Consider the following 17,044-nt stretch of genomic DNA (forward strand, 5'->3'; position numbering starts at 1 on the left):
ACATATCAGATAAAGGGCTAGTATCCAAAATCTATAAGGAACTTAGCAAACTCAACACCCAAAGAACAAACAATCCAATCAAGAAATGGGCAGAGGACATGAACAGACATTTCTGCAAAGAAGACATCCAGATGGCCAACAGACACATGAAAAAGTGCTCCACGTCACTCGGCATCAGGGAAATACAAATCAAAACATCTGTATTTTTAATTTTGAAATGTTTTTAATGTGGAAAAAATACTCAGAATAATGCATGGTAAGAAATATAAAACTTCAGAGTTCAAAAGTGTGTACCTGCTTAACCAACCTTAGAATTAAAACATTGGCAGTTCCTCCATTCTTTTCCCTTCCAATCAGACCTCCACCTCTGTCCTTGGGAGACAACCATCAAACCTTTTATGGTAGCCACCTTTTTGTATATTTTTGCTACTTTTTGAACTATGTATTTTTTCCTATTAATGAAATTTATATAAATGGATCTTGGCTTTTTCAGCATTGTTTGTAAGATTCATGTCTATTTTTGTGTGTAAGTATAGTTCATTCAATTTCATGGCTGTGCAGGCATACCTCATTTTATTGCACTTCACTTTGTTGAGCTTTGCAAATGGTGTTTTTTGTTTTGTTTTGTTTTACAAATTTAAGGTTTGTGGCAACCCTGTATCTAGCAAGTCTTTTGGTGCCATTTTTCCAACAGTAGTTGCTCACTTCATGTCTTTTTGTCACATTTTGGTAATTCTTGTGACATTTCAAACTTTTTTATTTCTGATGGTGATCTGTGATCAGTGATTGTTGATGCTACTATTGTAATTGTTTTGGTATGCCACAAACCACAGCCATATGAGATGGCAAACTTAGTAAATGTGTTGTGTGTTCTGACTCCTCCATTGACTGGCTGTTTCCCTGTCTCTCTCCTTTGACTTGGGCCTCCCTATTCCGTGAGAGACAGTGTTGAAATTAAGCCAATTAAGAACCCTATAATGGCTTCTAAGTTTTTAAGTGAAAAGAAGAGTCGTGCGTCTCTCACTTTAAATTAGAAGCTAGAAATGATTAAGCTTGGTAAGGAAGGCATGTCAAAGGGTGAGATAAGGCCTGAGGGTTAAACCTCCTGCACCAGTTAGTCAAGGTATGAGTGCAAAGGAAAAGTTCTTGTAGGAAATCATAAGTGCTACACTAGTGAACACATGAATGATGAGAAAGTGAAATAGCCTAATTGCTGATGTGGAGAACATGTCAGTGGTCTGGATAGATCAAACCAGGCACAACATTCCCTTAAGCCATAGCCTAATCCAGAGCAATAGGCCCTAACTCTCTTCAGTTCTGTGAAGGCTAAGAGAGGGGGAAGGCTGCAGAAAAACTGTTTGAAGCTAGCAGTTTGGTTTACAAGGTTTAGGGAAAGAAACCTTTAGAACATAAGAGGGCAAGATGAAGCAGCAAGTGATGATGAGAATCTGCAGCAAGTTCTTCAGAAGATATCTAGCTCAGATAATTAACAAAGATGGCTACACTAAATGACAGATTTTCAGAGTAGACAAAGCAGCCTTATATTGGAAGAAGATGCCATATAGGACTATCATAGTTAGAGAGGAAAAGCCAGTGCCTAGCTTCAAAGTTTCAAAGGGCTGGCTGACTCTTGTTGGGGGGTTAATACAGCTGGTGACTTTAAGTTGAAGCCAGTGCTCATTTACCATTATAAAAATCTTAGGGCCCTTAAGGATTGTGCTAAATCTGCTCTGCCTGTGCTGTATAATAAGATAACAAAGCCTGATTCATAGCGTATCTTTTTATAACTGTTTCGCTGACTATTTTAAGCCTACTCTTCAGACCTACTGCTTGGGTAAAAAGATTCCCTTGTAAATATTACCTCTCACTGACAGTGTGCACTTCATTAAGAGCTCTGACAAAGGTGTACAGTGAGGTGAATGTTTTCATGCCTGCTAACCCAACATCTATTCTGCAGCCCATGGATCAGGAAGTAAATTCAACTTCCAAGCCTTGTTGTTTTAGAAGTACATTTTGTAAGACTGTAGCTGCCATAGATAGTGACTCCTGATAGATGTGGACCAAGTAAATTAAAAACCAGGATTCAGGGCACCTGGGTGACTCAGTTAAGTGACTGCCTTCAGTCAGTAGATATTGATCCTGAGTACCCTGAATGCAAAGGTTAGCATATAAAGAATTCAAAGCAGCTTTTCTAACTATATTACAAATGTTAAAATAAATTCAGGGATACCTGGGTGGCTCAGTCAGTTAAGCAACTGCCTTCAGCTCAGGTAATGATCCCAGAGTCCTGGGATTGAGTCCCACATGGGGCTCCCTGCTCAGCAGGGAGGCTGCTTCTCCCTCTCCCTCTGTTCTCCCCTCTGCTCATGCTCTCTTTCACACACTCTCTCAAATAAAATCTTGAAAAAAGAAAACCTGGATTCATCGTTCTAGATACCATTAAAAACATTCTTAATTCATGAGAAGTGATCAAAATAAAGATATGAATAGGAATTTGGAAGAAGTTGAATTCAACCCTTATGGATGACTTGGAAGGTTCAGAACTTCAGTGGAGGCAGTAACTGCAGATGTGGTGGAAACAACGAGAGAACTAGAAGTGGAGCTTGAAGATGTGACTGAATGGCTGCAATCTCATGATAAAGCTTGAACTGATGAAGAGTTGCTTCATAGGATGAGTGAAGAAGAAAATGCTTTCTTCAGATGGAATCTGCTCCTGGTGATGATACTGTGAAGACTGTTGAAACGATAACAAAGGAAATACATATAACATACACACTTAGTTGATAAAGCAGCATCAGGGTTTGAGAGGATTTGGCTCTAATTTTGAAAGAAGTTCTACTCTGGGTAAAATGTTATCAAACAGCATCACATGCTACAGTGAAATAGTTCATGAAAGACGAGAGTGGTTGTGGCAATTTCTTAAAAATAAGAAAACAATGAAGTAGTTGTGGCCAACTTCATTGTTTTCTTATTTTTAAGAAATTGCCACAACCACTCTAATCTTCAGTTAAGCAATTTCAGTTAAGCAACTTCAGGAATCACCACCCTAATTAGTCAGCCGCCATCAACATTGAGGCAAGACCAGCAAAAAGATTGACTCTCTGATAATCCAGAAAATGGTTAGTATTTTTTAGCAATAAAATATTTTAAAATTAATGTATATGCTTTTTAGAAGACATACTGCTATTGCACACTTAATGGACTATAGTATATTGTAAACACACTTTTATATGTAGTAGGAAACCAAAAAATTAATTTGACTTGCTTTTATTACAGTTTTGCTGTAGTGTGGCAGTGTGGAACTGAACCCACGCTGTCTCTGAGGTGTGCCTGTATCATAGGGGACATTATATGAATAGCCCACAATTTATTCATTCTGTTAGTGATGGAAATTTGGATTGTTTCTACTGTTTAGGCTTTCATGAATAATCCTACTGTGTATTTCCTTGTACGTGTCTCTAGTGCATATATGCACACATTTATATTTAGTAAATTTTTTGGAGTTAAATAGCCTAGTTTTAGAGTGTATTTGTGTTAATTTCAGAAGATATTAAAAACTTCCTTCCCAAAGTGTTTTGTAACAATTTATAATCTCATTAACACTTTTGCACTTCATCTTCACCAACACCTTCACCAACATTTTGTATTGTTAATCTTTAATTTTAGCAATTTTAATGGATGTGTAGTGTTTTTATTTCCTATTTCCCTGATTCCAAATGTGATTGTACCTTTTTATATATTTATTGGCCAGATTTTATAAATATTTTGTGTATATTTGAAAAGAATGTGTTTTGCAGTACAAAATGGGTATGGTATTTATATATGTGTCAAGTCAGTTTTGTTAAGTATGTTGTTTAAAACTTCTACATTCCCACCAATTTAATTGCAGCATGTTGGCTAATTAGAGATGTGTTAAAATTTTCTACTGTTATTATGGATTTATCTTTCTTGTGTTACTGCCCATTTTTGCAAATTTAGAATTGTTCCTGAAATGTTTCTGATGAGTTGAACATTTTATCATCATTATTTCTCATTGTTTTTAGTAATTCTCTTTGCTTTGCAGTCTGCCTTAATTAATAACAATATAGCTACACGGTCCTTATAGTTAGTGTTTGAGTGGTTCATCCCCCCCCATCCTTTAAGTTTTTCTGTGCCTTTTTGTTTCAGAATTGTTTCATGTATCCACCATATCAGTTTTTCTTTCAATCTGATCAACAGTTCATCTTTTACTTACAGTATAAAGTTTATTTAGATTTCTTGTGATTATTGATGTACTGGGGCATATATGTGCAATCTGATGTGCTTTCTATTCTGTTATGTTCTTTTTTTAACCTTTCTTGCTGTCTTTTTTTTTTTTTAAGATTTTTATTTATTTATTTGAGAGACAGAGAGCACAAGCAGGCAGAGAGGCAGGCAGAGAGAGAGGAGGAAGCAGGCTCCCTGAGGTGCAGAGAGCCCAATGCGGGGCTCGATCCCAGGACCCTGGGATCATGACCTGAGCCGAAGGCAGAGGCTTTAACCCACTGAGCCACCCAGGCGCCCCTCTTGCTGTCTTTTTATTCTTTCCTCCCTCCATCTTTTTTTTTTTTTTTTTATTATTTTGTCTGTAGCCACAAATCTCACAAAGGTATTTTTATCTGAAAATAATCTTTTTTTATTCACCTTAATTTTGAAGGAAATTATTACAGGATATAGAAGGTGTTGCTCTAGTATGTCCCATTTTTTTCTGATGATGTCAGCCATTACTTGTGTTGTCATTATCATTTCCTATATGTATCCATTTTTCCCTGGCTGCTCTCAAGGTTTTTTCAGCCTTTAACAGTCTGACTATGATATGTGTGTAGAAATGGTTCTTGATATTTATCCTACTTGGGTTTGTTGAGATTCTTGGATCTATAAATTAATGTTTTCTTTCATCTGAGATGTTTTTGGTTATTATTTCCTCAACAAACATTATTTTGAACCTTTATTATTCTCTTCTGTTGCAGCTTGTATGTCAGTGTTGAGTTGGGTTATATTAATGTTGGACTGCCTGATTGTCCTACTGGTCTCTGAGACTGGTAATTTTTTCTTCATTCATTTTATTCTGTTCTCTGGACAGTAATTTATTGCCATATTTCAAGCTCACTGATTATTTTTCTGCCTCTAATCACCCCCCTCTGTTGATTTTTTTATTTCAGTTATTTTACCTTTCAACTTTTTCTTTATGGTTTCTATCAATCTTTGAATTTATTTTCTTTTTTTGTTTATTTTTTTTTAAAAGACCTTCTTCATTTTTCAGAGAGAGAGAGAGCACAAGTAGGGGGAGCAGCAGGCAGAACAGGTAGAGGGAGTAGCTGGCTCCCCACTGAGCAGGGAACCCAATGCAGGACTCAATCCTTGGACCCTGGGATCATAACCTGAGCTGAAGGCAGTTGCTTAACTGACTGAGCCACTCAGGCGTCCCTGAATTTATTTTCTTTTAATATTTGTAATACAGTTAGAAAAGCTGCTTTGAATTCTTTATATGTTAACCTTGACATTCAGGATACTCGGGATCACTAACTATTGACTCCCACTTTTTTCCCGAGTATGGATCACAGTTTACTGTTTCTTTTTGTATGATATAATTTTGCTTGAAAACTGGACATTATGAATATGTTTAGTGACTCTGCTTTCTTTTAATGTTCTTCTGGGAATTGTTGGGTGAAATTTATAGTCTGATTTTGACGCTTGCTCTGTGATTTTCTTGCTCCTAGAGATGCCACTAATTTCCCTGTTGTTCCCTTGGTCTTGAGTTCTGTTCTCTGGCACTTCAGCCTTATAAGGCTTCAGCTTTCTGTTGCCCAAACTTTCTCTTGCCCAACAGCATGAGAAATTCATGCTGTTGAAAAAGCATCAATAGTACAGCTCCGTTTTTCAAGTGTAAATATACTGACCTCTGCTAACTTTTTCCCCTTGACCCTTCAGTTGTTCTTTGTGCATACGTAATTTATCAGTCATCCAGTCATTTGGGCAAAATTTATACTGAGAATTTTTGTTTGCTTCTCTGGTTCTTACTGCCATATTCTTTCATTTAAATTTCCATTTAAATTTTCAGCTGCCTTTCCAAGCTTAAGTTCTGAGCCCTATGGTAATATCTTTTTCCAGAGATGATTTTTGTTTGCACCGTAGAAAGTAATGTCAACCATTACTTGTATTGTATGGGATCTCCAGCAGTCTGGGATTACTTTAATTAAATTTTAGGGATTGAGTTTATTTTTTCACCCAAATATCTTTAGGTAGGGCTGCCATACATGCAAGGACTTGTTTATTTCTGGCTCACTAGAGGTTAGTCCTTTGGGGTCTCAGCTCAAATAGTGGGCAGCAGTTAGCATGATTCCCATCATTTCTGAACCTTGCATTCCCCTTTTGGTTCCCTTAACTCTGTAACAATGTTAGAAATAACCATCAGTTTCTCAGCTGCCTCATCTGGATTGGCAAAACAAACTTTCTAGGCAAAAGTATCCTTGGGTGCTGGGTTGTTGTTGTTTTTTAAGATTTTGTTTGTTTATTAGAGAGATAGTGAGCATGAGCAGGGGAGGGGATGGGGGTGGAAGAGGACAGAGGGAGAGGGAGAAGCAGACTCCCTATTGAGCAGGGATCCTAAAGGGAGTCTCATTCCCAGGACCCCAGGATTGTGACCTGAGCTGAAGGCAGCCACTTAACCAACTGAGCCACCCAGGCATGCCAGGGTGCTGAGTTTTTATCTATAGGTTTCCATCTTCGATCCTGGCCTGGTCATTCTTTACTGTTGTGTCAGCTTTTCGGTGCCTTTTTGGTGACTGTTTTTAATATTTTGTTCAGTTTCTCTAATAGGTTTCAGTAGAAGGATTGATAAGTACTTGAATATTCTGCTATTAACTGCAATTATTTCAGACATGTTTGGATTGATAGGTGCATATCATTGTGATAATGTTTATATCTCATGGCTTGAGATATAAGCCATGGGTTTTTTCTGTGGTGGCTTCATTCCTAATTATGTTAGGAGGTGGCAGAGATAGCTACTGACTGCTCTGACATACATAATTCTCCTAGCTGTTATTTCCACTGAAGAGTATACCTTTCCTAGTACTTGCAGACATCCTGAGAAGGATTTTTAATTTCCTACTCTGGCCTACATTCTCATCCATGAACAAATTACTGTGGCTACCTGAGGAATTCTCATCAGCATGGGTGTCACTTGTTCATTCCTCCGTTCAGGGCTGTGTGATGGGTACCATTGTAACAGCTGAGTAAGAGTGTTTTATTAATGGGCAGTCAGGGTACTATTAACATAAATAGGAAAAGGAATGTTAGGTGAGATAACAGATTGCTCTATAATAGTTTTCATAGATTTTTGGAGTATCCTGAAAATTTTCATTATATGGTTGAATCTGGTAAAGCTGTCTAAGAACAGAATTTCATAAAAAAAATAGTTGACTGGTAACATTACTTGTAAAAAATGATTTTGCTCAGTTTATATGTCTCTTGAGATTAACAAACTGACAAAATGTTTGTAGAGTTACTGCTAATAAAACAGTAAAATAGACTTTTATGTCTTTTTTCCCTTGTTTTCAAAAATTAAGATCTAGACCAATTGTTAATCTAAACTTATTCTTCTTGGGATAGGGATAATTTAATATGCTATCTTTAGTATAAAGTTGTATCAGTTAGCTATTACTGTGTAAGAAACTACTCTAAAACTACTCTAAAACTACTTAAAACGTTGTTTTAAACCAACGTGTTTATTATTAAAATAAGTCTGTGAGTCAGCTGGGAAGTATTTCTGGTCTTGGCTGGGCTCGTTTATGGGTCTGCAGTTAGCAGCAGTTCAGGAGGGTGGCTTTGCTGCTCTTGGCTGGGTTCTTTAGGATGGCCTGTGGTGGGACATTTGGGCTGTCTTGTTTCCTGCAGCAGATTAGACGGGGCTTTTTCTTATGGTGGTAGCAGGATTCCAAGAGCAGAAGCCTGCAAGGTCTCTTGAGGTCTAACTCAGAATTGGCAAACTGACATGCATTGCATTCTATTGGTCTTCTTTAAAAGGAAGCCTAGAGTTAAAGGGTAGGGGGAACCACTCTGCCTCTTGATGTGCGAAACTGCAAAGCCTCATTGCCAATAATGGAGTAGTGTAGAATTGGGGCTATTTTTGCAGACAGATTTTTTGATTCATGCTGTAAAGCTCATTTCTATGTTCTAGTTTGAGCACTATCATATTTTAGTAGGAATTGTGTTTGAGTATAGAAGTTGAGGCTGGTATAAATTAAATACATCAATCTGTTTGGAGGTCCATATGACTCTAGTTATATTTGTTTTGTAGGATATATCTGATGATATTTTGGAAGCATTGCTCATGCATTGAATTACCAATTGTAGAGTAATTGTAGTACCAGTGATAGGTGTTGAAAGACGAGTGATTTTTTGCATCTGTTCTCTTTGGGTTATAAATGACAGTATTCTTTTTGTGCTCATTATTATTACTCTAACTTCTTTAATTTGAGATTTCATTGTTTTCCCAAGTTTATTAATATTTGCATATTGTGATCTTAAGTGGATTTGTTGAAGTATATTTGACATATAATAAATCTTGTTTTGTGTGTATAATATGAATCTATATACACCCATGAAACCATCACCACAATCAAGATAATAAACGTATCCTTTACCCTCAAAACTTTCCTTGTGCCCCTTTTTAGTTTTAATACTTATTGCTTCTCCCCTTATGCAGTATATAATCTTTTTGTCTACATTTTTTTTACTCATCATAGTTATTTTCAGGTTCATTCACATTGCATGTATCATTAGTTCACTCTTTTTCCATTATAAAGCTATAATGTAAGGGTTCACATGTTCATGGATGTTTTTTCCTTCAGCTTTTGGCTATTACAAATAAAGAACATTTGTATGTAAGTTTTTATATGAACATATGCTTTCATTTCTTTGGGTAAATATGTAGGAGAGTGGAATGACTGATCATACATGTAGTAAGTGTATATTTGACATTTTAAAAAAATGTCAAAACTACTTTTTACGAAGTAGTTGTACCATTTATCTTCTTGTATGAGTGTATGAGAGTTTCAGTTCCTTCACACATTTACCAGCATGTGGTATGGTTGGTCTTATTAATTTGAGCCATTGTTGTAGTTGTGTAGTGATAATTCATTATGGCTTAAGTTTGACTTTTCTAATGAAAAGCGATAGTGAGTGTATTTTCATGTACTTAACACTTGTATATCTTTGGTGAAAGATTTCACCAAAAGATTTGTGGCTTCAAATCTTCTGCCTATTTTTTGATTGGGTTGTTTTGTTTTAATTGAGGTTTTAAAATTGGATTTATTGAGAAATAATTGACATGTAGTGAAGTACAAACTGGACAGTATAAGTTTTGAGGTATAGATAGTATACACTTGGGAAGCTATCACCACACAAACAAGATAATACATTTATCACACCTGAAAGTTTCCTCATGCCTTTTTGTGATTCTTCCCTTCTGAGCCTCATTCCCCTTTTGGGTCTGTCTTTCAAAAGCATTTAGTCTAAGGTTACTCTAGTCAGTGCTACCTGAATTAAGAGGTTTTTCCACTCTATCTGAAGGAAACAGGTCTTATTTTTGGCTTTGTGTGAGACTAGGGCAATAATCCTTGTCATCCTTTTGAGTGGCTCTTTCCTTGGCCTTGGGCTTATTTTAATAATACGGGGGTGTTCTCGCTCTGTGCAGTTGTCTTCTCTAGTACTCTGCCCTGCAGTCCCTACCTGTCTTAGCTTTGGACTTCCAGTTAAGTCTCCTCAACTCAGAAGCCACCAGATTCTGTCTGGGTATCCATCCCCAGGTGAGGGTCTATAGTAAGTTGGGATCGTTGGAGGGTTTATTTACCTGATCTATTTCTTTCTCTTGGGGTTCACCCTCTGTATTTGCCTATCTGGTATCTGAAAACTGTCATTTCATATATAGGTCTGGTTTTTTAGGGTTTTCAGATGGTGGGCAAACTCAGTCCCTGTTAATCTATGTTGGCCCTTACATGTATTTTTTTTTCTTGGTACTTATTTTTTAAATGGTATTAAAAAGATTGTTTACCATCTTAACCATTCTAGTGTACAGTTCAGTAGTGTTAAGGATATTCACATGTTGTGCAGCAGATCTCTAGAACTTCCTATTTTGCAAAACTGAAACTCTGTACCCATTAAACTCTAATTTTATCACTCCCTCACTTCCAACCCTTGGTTAGCAACCTTTTTACTTTTTTCTGTGATTTTGACTACTGTAAATACTTGATATGAGTGGAATCATACAACGTTTGTCCTTTGTGGTTGGCTTATTTTACTTAGTGTCATGTTCTCAACGTTCATCCTTAATGTGACTTGTGATCGGATTACTTTATTTTTAAAGGCTGCACAGTATTCCATTCCAGTGCTTCATGTATATATCACATTTCCCTTACCTATTCCTCTGTCTGTGAACTTTCAGCTTGCTTCTTCCACTTGACTTGTGAATAATCCTACAGTGAGCATGGGTATGTAAATCTGACTTTGAGATCCTACTTAGAATTCTTTTGGATATATACCCAGAATTGGGATTGCTTGATCATAGGGCAATTCTATTTTTAATTTTTTTGAAGATGTGTTTATTCTTTTGAGAGAGAGAGTGCATGCACACAAGCAAAGGGAAGGAAAGGATGAGGGGAAGCAGACTCCCTGCTGAGCACAGAGCCTCACCTGGGGCTTGATCTCACCACCCTGAGATCGAGACTTAAGCTGAAACCAAGAGTTGGACACAACCAGACGAGCCACCCAGACACCCCTGTAAATGAGATTTTCATAATTTTGTTGTCCAGTTTGGTCATTATTAGTATATAGAAATGCAACTGATCTTCACATTGCTGATATTCTGAAATTTTGCTGAAATCATTTATTAGAGTAAATTTTTTAAGACTCTTTAATATCTTCTACCTAAAAGGTCATGTTGTCAGCAGATAATTTTACTTTTTCCTTTCTAATTTGGAGATCATTTGCTTCTTTTTTCCTATCTGTTTGCCCTGACTAGTACGTCAGTACCATGTTGAATAGAAGTAGCAAGAGTAGGTACTCTTGATCTCAGAGTTGTGAGTTAGAGCCCCACATTGAGTGTAGAGATTATTTAAAAACAAAATCTTTTTTTTTTAATATTTTATTTATTTGACAGAGATCACAAGCAGGCAGAGAGGCAGACAGAGGAGGTGGGGGAGAAAGGCTCCCTGCTGAGTGGAGAGCCACGACCCTGAGATCATGACCTAAGCCGAAGGCAGAGGCTTAAACCAGCAACCCAGGCGCCTCATTAAAAAAAAAAAAATTTTTTTTTTTTTTTTTTTTTTAAAGAATAGGCACCCTTCCTTCTTAATCTTAGAGGAAAATAAAATCTTTACATCTTTCACTATTGAGTGTGATGCTAGCTGTGAGCCTTTCACTTACGGCATTTATTATGTTGAGGGTAGTTTTCTTCTATTCCTAGTTTGTTGAGTGTTTCTATCATGAAAAGGTGTTGGGTTTTGACAGATGCTTTTTCTGCACCAATTGAGATGATCATGTGGTTTCTGTCCCTCATTCTGTTAATAAGGTGTATTCCATTGATTTTCATTTGTTGAACCATTCTTGCATTCCAGGAATAAATCCACCGTGGTCAATGTGTAGAATTCTTTTAATGTGTTAACTTTGGTTTTTAGTATTTTGTTGAGGATTTTTGCTTAGTATTCATCCAGGTATATCGATCTGTAGTTTTCTCATTGTGTCCCACACTCAACTAAACAATATCCTAATTATACTTTTTCGGTATGGATTTAAAAAGTACTTCCTATCAAACTTCATTATAAATTCCCCATTTAAAAATATAGTGTTTACAGTGACTTAGTTTGGCTCTCTGGGGAACAAATGCAATTACAAGGTTTTTTCCCCTCAGACTTTGAAATATTACAGAATAAAATAAAAAAGAACTAAAGTCAAAGGTTACTGTCTTGGTATTGTGTTTAACATTTAAAGCATTTTAAAGTATAGGTAAGTGGCATCAAGTGCATTCACACTGTTGTGCAAACGTGTATATCCTTGTATTAGTCTGCTAGGGCTACAATAACAAAATATCACCAACTTGGTGGCTTGAGCAACAAATTTATTTTCTCACAGTTCTGGAGGCTACAAGTCCAAGATTAAGGTGTTAGGTTTATTTGAGGCTTCTCTCTTCTCAAGATGGCTATTTTCTTTCTCTGTCCTTACATGGCATTTCCTCTATGCATGCATCCTGTGTCCTTACATGGCATTTCCTCTGTGCATGTGTCTTTTTCTTCCTATAAGGACACCAATCCTATTGGATTAGGGCCCCATCCTTATGTCCTTATTTAACCTCAGTTAACCTTTTTGAAGGCCCTTTCTGCAAATGCAGTCACATTGGGAACTAGGGTTTCAACATATGAATAATCAGTTCATAACACCTTTTATGTAGTGCTTCTGGTTTATTTCCTAGAGAACCTACCATCATCAGTATAGTCATTTCTTACTGTTGTTCTAACAAATTACCACAACCTTTAAACAATAAACTTACTGTCTGGCAATTCTAAAAGCCTGAAGTCTGAAATTGGTATCACTGGGCAGAAATCAAGGTGTCAGCGGTGTTATTCTCTCCAGAAATTCTAGGGGAGGCTCTATCCCTTGCCTCTCTAAATTTCTGGTGGCTACTCACATTCCTGACTATGAGTTCAATCTTCAAGGCCAATATTATCTCTCTCTTTTCTGTCCTTGCATTCTCTGTGTATAGTGAAATTTCCTCGTCTCCCTCTTTATAAGAATACATGTGATTGTAGTTAGGACCCACCCAGATGATCCAGGATAATTTCTCCATCTCAAAATGTTTAACTTAATCACATCTGTAAAGAGTTTTGTGTTGAGGGGGGAAGGGTCATATAAGGTAATATCCACAGGTTCTAGGGATTCGAATGTGGATTCTCTTGCAGGGCCATTTTTTTTTTTTTTCATCCCATTACACTCAGCAATTCATAGTAGACTTTTAGTGTTCTTACTGTGATTTATAACTTAGCTTATAATAGGTCACAGTATCCAGTTCTGGGTAGGTAAAGATTGGGGGCAGTGGGTGGCTGAGAGAATATTCTTGCCTCTTCTAGACTTTACGAAGAAAACTCCAGGTCTGTGGTTCTAAGTGTGTGGTCCTGGAAATAGGATCACCTTAGGAATTTACTAGAAATGCAAATCACTGGGCTCCAATTTAGAATTACTGAATCAGGAACTTTGAGGGTGGAGGCTAGCAGTCTGTATAACAGGCCCTCCGGGTGATGCTGATATGTGCTAAAGTTTGAGAAACAGTTTGTTAGACTGTTGACATTATTAGTGTTAAGACCATATTCACTTCCTTCTCTAGCTTTTTTCTGCCTCAGTCTAATACTTCAATGAGTCTAGGATTTATAGTCCACAAACTTTGTTTTCTGTAGGGGTGCAAACATTTAGTACTAAAATCTTGGTATTGATGATCAGTGAAATTAATTAATTCACTCAATAAAAGTTTGCACCGGGCTGATTTTTTATCAGTTGTGTTTTTACTTAAATATAATTATTTCATAAAGTAATATTACTTGATTCAGAAGTGCTGTGAATTTTTTTTCTAATCTTTAAGTTTGCCTACACTGTTGTATTTTTACTATGTGCCACCCAGTGAAAATGCTGAAATAAGATCAATGAATTCTTATCCTCCATATGTCCATACTGTAGTTCAGAAAACATTTAAGTGAACAGCTGATACAGAGTCATCACCAGTTCCTATAACAATTGAGAAACACCGTAACTGTGAAGAAATTGAAAAAGGATCTTTCAAGGTGACTAAACTAATTATTGCAAAACTAGTAAAAAAAAGTTTTAGCAAAATTAAAGAGAGATAGAAGGTAGGACAGTTCACTGTGCGAAGCGGCGAGAAAGCTGAGAAGGCATGGGGACTGCTCTGGAATTTGAAGGAGTTTAGTATTAGAAACCTTTAGTGAATGGGAGAGTAAAGATTGGGGATAATTGATAAGGATGAGATCATTGGTGAGTACTGTTGAAGGACTTGAATCATAGATGGGATATCCTCAGGATAGCCATTGCAAAATTATACCTTACATGATTCTGGGAAGAATAAATCTGAGATGATAGTCTGGAAATAGAATAGTTATAGGAATCTAGGTGAGAATGGCAGTAGGTATGGTGGTGCCATTTTCTGTGAATAAGAATGCAAAAGAATAAGTTAGTTTCAGGTTGGGGAAGATGTGTAGAGTACAGGATGAGACATACTGAGTTTTCAGAATTTATGGAATGTGATAAAATTAGGGGTAGATTTTTCCCAAGTCAATTTTCAGTGGAATGTTGGGATAGCTGTTATACTAGATTGTGAATTAAATTGAAGAAGCAGGAGAGTATCAATATGTACTATCCTCTAGAATAGTGGTCCTTGGCATTTAGTATTTAATCATTGTTAGCCGTTATTGTATTTATTGTTAGTATATACTTTTATGCCATCTCATACTTTTTTGTTCTTCAGCTTTTCGGTGTAGTTTTTGGTATATATGTAATAGTATTAGATAAGCATCTAGATAGAAGTGTGTGTTTTATTAACAAATACTGATTTTAATTGCTATACTATTAAAATTAATGAAAATAAGTTATAAATTTTTTAAAGAAAACTAGAAAGTTTGTCATTTGAATAGATTATTGTTCATTAAAGAAGTGGTATTTATTCCTAAAAGTATAATATGATCATCTTTTAGTTGAACCACTCTTTTGGACACATTATGTCAAAATAACTTGATTTGTGATTTTTAATTTCAAAGAGTAAGTGTATCATAGATGTACTTATTCATACCTGACACAAAAATTAAATGATGGTCTTTACATGTATTCTTTCAGGTTTGAGTTAATTTCGAATGAGATTGTTTTTGCAACGAGATGTTAATAAGACAAAATCTAGGTAAGTAAAAGACTACTTTGTTAAATGTTATATATCAAAGTAGGAATAATAAAAAAAGTTATGTTTTAAAACTCTGCCTTCAAGTTCAAATTTAATGAGTTTTTCAATAAAATTTTGAAATACAAAGAATTGACTTAGAGGTACTTGCTCCAGTCGATTTGGTGGGAGTAACAATAGAGTCATCAAATTGTGCTCTTAGTTTTCCTTCCTTTATGTTGAATTTAACTTAAGTATGTCACTATTAATTATGTGATAAAATTGAGTTGGTGTTTGGCTTAGCTATTCAGAAAACAGTAAGAGATTTGCTGCATGCTTCAGTGTTCTCTTAGTGGATTATAGTGCTTGAGTAGTTTTTGCTTTTGTGAATTTTACTTATTTTGATTGATGGAGTACTTCCATAAATTGATTAAATTTGCCAAATTGTGACTTCTTTATATTAATATAATGTTCAGAATATAAATGATTGTTTCAAAGAGTATCTCTATTGGTCACTGAATTGGTCAAAGTCATTGAATGACTTTTCTAATTTAGCATTCTGATTTGCATTCTTTTTTTAAGACTGTTGACTTTCAGGAAATTGAATTGTGATCATGTACTTTTTTGGTCTGATATGTGAAAGAATGTTTTTTGTTGTGTGTGTGTGTGTTTTAGGTTTTATTTATTTGAGAGAGAGAGAGAGAACGAGAGGGGAGAGGTCAGTGGGAGAAGCAAACTCCCCACCAAGCAGGGAGCCTGATGTAGGACCTGATCCTGGGACTCTAGGATCATGACCTGAGCCGAGGCAGTTACTTAACCAACTGAGCCACCCAGGCACTCTGAAAGAATGCTTTTTAATGATATAAACCGTTCAGATGTTAAAAAGACTTACTGTCTTATAGCAAATGAACATGGTTTCAGGATATAAGCAGATTAAAAAGAATACTTAAATTGTAGTTAACTTGGTCTTTCTCTAAGCTAACCAGATGTTTAAGCTGTTGGAAACTTGCTGATCTCAAAGTTAAAAAAAGGAAAATTAAAAATATAGAATGAGAAGTGCTGTAGTTGAGTGATAATGCAGTTAAACAGTGTGTTCTTAGTAAGTGGTTTAGGCATAATTTGAAGGAGAGTTTCCATTTTATTGCTATTATATAATAGTAATTGTAGTGATCGTGTTGTATGTTGTGTTAACTGCTTCTCATGCCTTGCTAATCTTTATAGTACTTTTGTAAGGCAGGTACTCCTGTGTAGAAAAGTTTTACTTTTTTTGGTTTATAGTGAGCTATTTGTTTTCTTTAGGAAGAGTGCATTATCTCTACAGGAGCTATTATAAGGAACACTTGCTTATATATCTTCTTGTAGGAACAAAGAAGCTAGACTTTGTACTTAAGGTCTTAAAGGGATTTTGTTTGTTAATTGAATATACAGTGTGTTAGAACCTTTATTCTGATTTCTTATGTCAGATATTGCTTAAGGGATGACACTGGTTTAACATATTCTGACCCTGTTCTACAACAATTATGAATTTTTTGCATAGAACAATGAAAATGTATCTTATATTTTTTATATAAATTAAATTGTAATTTGTGTATGATAAAATTTAAAGTATAGAGCTGAATGAGGTTTTTACATATATGTTCTCACATGTAACTACCATAGAGATGAAGATGTAGAACATTTTCATTGCTCAGAAAGTTCCTTATACTCTTCCCTTTCCAGTCCAATAGCCGCCTCTTCCTGAGGTAAATTTCTGAATTTTATCAGCATAGCTTAGTTTTGCCTGTTCTTGAATTTTATGTATATAGACTTATATAATATGCATTAGTTAATATGTGGCTTTTTTAATCAACATACACCTTACTGTATGAGTATCAGTAGTTGATTATTTTTTATTACTGAGTACTATTCCATTGTATGACCATGCTACAAATTTTTTATGTATTCTCTCTGTAATTTTGTTTATTGGATTCTTCTATTCTCTGACCTCACTTTCCAGCATTCTACACTATTTTCCTTCCTCTAGTTGTCCTCTTTACTGTTCCCCTGTCACCTGCACAATAAAATGTAAGCTGCATGACTTGGCATACAATGGTCTCACTG

At 35.8% G+C, this 17,044-nt stretch overlaps 1 protein-coding gene across 18 annotated transcripts in view; it reads left to right on the forward strand.

Annotated features, from left to right (window-relative positions):
- Positions 1-17,044, forward strand: part of ZNF644 (zinc finger protein 644) — a 101,665-nt gene that overhangs the window by 21,277 nt on the left and 63,344 nt on the right. For 13 of the 18 annotated variants that reach the window (XM_046000113.1, XM_046000143.1, XM_046000058.1 and 10 more), the window contains one exon: positions 14,908-14,968. In XM_046000113.1, coding sequence (XP_045856069.1) covers positions 14,925-14,968 — 44 coding nt within the window. In that variant the 5' untranslated portion in view covers positions 14,908-14,924. Of the gene's footprint in view, positions 1-13,740; positions 13,845-14,907; positions 14,969-17,044 lie in introns of all 18 variants that reach the window. The other 5 variants (XM_046000130.1, XM_046000153.1, XM_046000065.1 and 2 more) reach the window with 1 other exon arrangement.

Source organism: Meles meles, chromosome 1 (assembly GCF_922984935.1).
Source record: "Meles meles chromosome 1, mMelMel3.1 paternal haplotype, whole genome shotgun sequence".
Taxonomy (NCBI): domain Eukaryota; kingdom Metazoa; phylum Chordata; class Mammalia; order Carnivora; family Mustelidae; genus Meles; species Meles meles.